Genomic DNA, 1,706 nt, shown 5'->3' with positions numbered 1-1,706 from the left:
AGGAGAAAAAGTGCCGGTCAGGAGGACGCGAGTTTTATAGAGATGGTGGCCCGAGCAAAAACTTGGTGGGCTCGGGCCTCCGGTTCGAACGCTGCCGGCGGCACGGGAGCGATTTTTTCTCGTATCTTCCAAAATTTTCGCTCTCGTAATTGTTGTTACCAGAGCGCTTTGAAAGCTGACGGGAGCGAAATCGCTCGCGCGTCCCGTGTATTTTTTTCGCTGCTATCTAATATGCCGGACCGGTACCTCGCCTACTCCACTAACGAGTCTAAGGAGTCGCCTACGCCTACTTCCTAACCCTAACCATATCAGATAGTTACCAGGGTACATTCCGATATATCGAACCGTACCCAGGGTACCCTCCGATAGTACCCTGGGGGACATAGACCCTATGAGCTTTACTTGAAGAAAAATACAGCAGCTCTAGGAATGCTTACGAGCTGGTTACGTCCTCGTAAAGTCTGACGAACGTAAAAAGCCACCAAAAGCGGAACAATCTACCGAGTGATTTTGTCGCGAAACGGAACTTATTCGAGCATAATTCCAGTGGCTAGGAATGTTTAGTAGCTAACAAGAGCCTCGTAAAAACCTGTCGAATTCCACACAGCCGCACCGCAAAGGAGAGAGGCATTTGCAGCGCTGCCATGATACCATATCGTGTTTTACTACCCTATTGTATGGTATCTTATCTCATCATAACATAAAACGTATTGTATTGTCGTACCATGTTGCTCTTATCGTATCGTATTGTATTTTATCGTCGTATTGTATCGTTTTCATCGTATTGCGATGTATTGCAATGTTGTATTGTATCGTAATTGTTATATCACACCATATTGTAATGTCGTGCCATATCAAAATCATCGTATGGAACCGTATTACATTGTCATATCATATCGTACTCGCCCCACTGGACTGTATTGACGTATCGTATCGTATCGTACCCACACCGCACCGTATTGTCATATCGTATCGTATCATAACGTACTCACCCTGCACCGTATTGCCTTATCGTACTAGCGTATCGTACTATCGTATCGTATCGTATCGTATCGTACTCACAGGCGACGATGTTCACGTAGCGGTTCTTGTGTTTGTTGTCGGCTTCGAGCGACGAGTAGAAGGTGACGTCGGGCGGGCAGTACTGCTGAATCGTGTCGTACTCCTGCGAGAAGCCGTGGTCGCCGTCGGTGTGCAGCTCCCGCACGGTATATATATATATATTATATAATATATAACAGACGCTGATCGGCATGTACTCAGGCTCATCTGTTATATAGGACCTACCCCACACATACACATATGTATATATATATAGCTTACTGTAACATATATTATCAGGAAATATTTGACAAAATTTGTCATTATACGCTCCTGATATTATATATATATATATGCGTTACTGTAACACAGTCACAGACGCTGATCGGCATGTACTCAGGCTCATCTGTTATATAGGACCTACCCCACACATACACATATGTATATATATATAGCTTACTGTAACATATATTATCAGGAAATATTTGACAAAATTTGTCATTATACGCTCCTGATATTATATATATATATATGCGTTACTGTAACACAGTCACAGACGCTGATCGGCATGTACTCAGGCTCATCTGTTATATACCCCACACATACACATATATATATATATATAGCTTACTGTAACATATATTATCAGGAAATATTTGACAAAA

The 1,706-nt window shown here is 42.6% G+C and overlaps 1 protein-coding gene across 1 annotated transcript in view; it reads right to left on the bottom strand.

Annotated features, from left to right (window-relative positions):
• LOC106817599 (tyrosine-protein phosphatase 99A-like) overlaps positions 1 to 1,165 on the bottom strand; it is a gene marked incomplete at its 5' end in the record, with an annotated part of 17,453 nt that extends 16,288 nt beyond the window's left edge. Inside the window, 1 exon segment of the mRNA XM_014822279.1 lies at positions 1,031 to 1,165. Within this exon segment, the coding sequence (XP_014677765.1) occupies positions 1,031 to 1,165 (135 nt within the window).
• Between the last annotated feature and the right edge of the window lie 541 nt (positions 1,166 to 1,706).

The sequence above is a fragment of the Priapulus caudatus genome, unplaced genomic scaffold (assembly GCF_000485595.1).
Source record: "Priapulus caudatus unplaced genomic scaffold, Priapulus_caudatus-5.0.1 Scaffold1788, whole genome shotgun sequence".
NCBI lineage: Eukaryota > Metazoa > Priapulida > Priapulimorpha > Priapulimorphida > Priapulidae > Priapulus > Priapulus caudatus.
This window is presented reverse-complemented; position numbering and strand designations above follow the sequence as displayed.